The 358-nt window shown below is 31.6% G+C and overlaps 1 protein-coding gene across 3 annotated transcripts in view; it reads left to right on the forward strand.

Moving 5' to 3' along the window:
* Nucleotides 1–6: 6 nt before the first annotated feature.
* LOC108748045 (endothelin-converting enzyme 1-like) overlaps nucleotides 7–358 on the forward strand; it is a 27,437-nt gene continuing 27,085 nt past the window's right edge. Inside the window, exon 1 of one of the 3 annotated variants that reach the window (XM_018486007.1) lies at nucleotides 7–190. Coding sequence is in view for 1 of the 3 variants with exons in the window: in XM_018486006.1 (XP_018341508.1) it covers nucleotides 155–182 (28 nt within the window). In the remaining 2 variants the exon portion in view is untranslated. The remainder of the gene's footprint in view (nucleotides 191–358) is intronic. The other 2 variants (XM_018486010.1, XM_018486006.1) reach the window with 2 other exon arrangements.

Genomic DNA, 358 nt, shown 5'->3' on the forward strand with positions numbered 1-358 from the left:
TGAATGCCGTTTATATGTATATCATCAAGATATTAACACGTGTCCGCAGTTCTGTCACAGACTGTCAGGACTTAAATAACGATGAAGGCCATCCCACGGAAGACGAGCATAAACGACTACAATAGATTTCATTGGAACATTTTACCTAGCTACGATGATTACCCTGTCGAAGAAGAGAATAAGTGAGTAAGTGAGTAAGCCAAAATAGGATGATTCCTATCTAAAAATTCCAAAGAACAATTATTAATTTTTAATAAAAACACAAGTAGTATCATAAGCGCGTGTCTTGTTACGTGTCTTGTATTATTTTTATATTTCAAATTGAAAAAATATGTGTATATATATATATATATATATA

Source organism: Trachymyrmex septentrionalis, unplaced genomic scaffold (genome assembly GCF_001594115.1).
Source record: "Trachymyrmex septentrionalis isolate Tsep2-gDNA-1 unplaced genomic scaffold, Tsep1.0 scaffold21, whole genome shotgun sequence".
NCBI classification, from domain to species: domain Eukaryota; kingdom Metazoa; phylum Arthropoda; class Insecta; order Hymenoptera; family Formicidae; genus Trachymyrmex; species Trachymyrmex septentrionalis.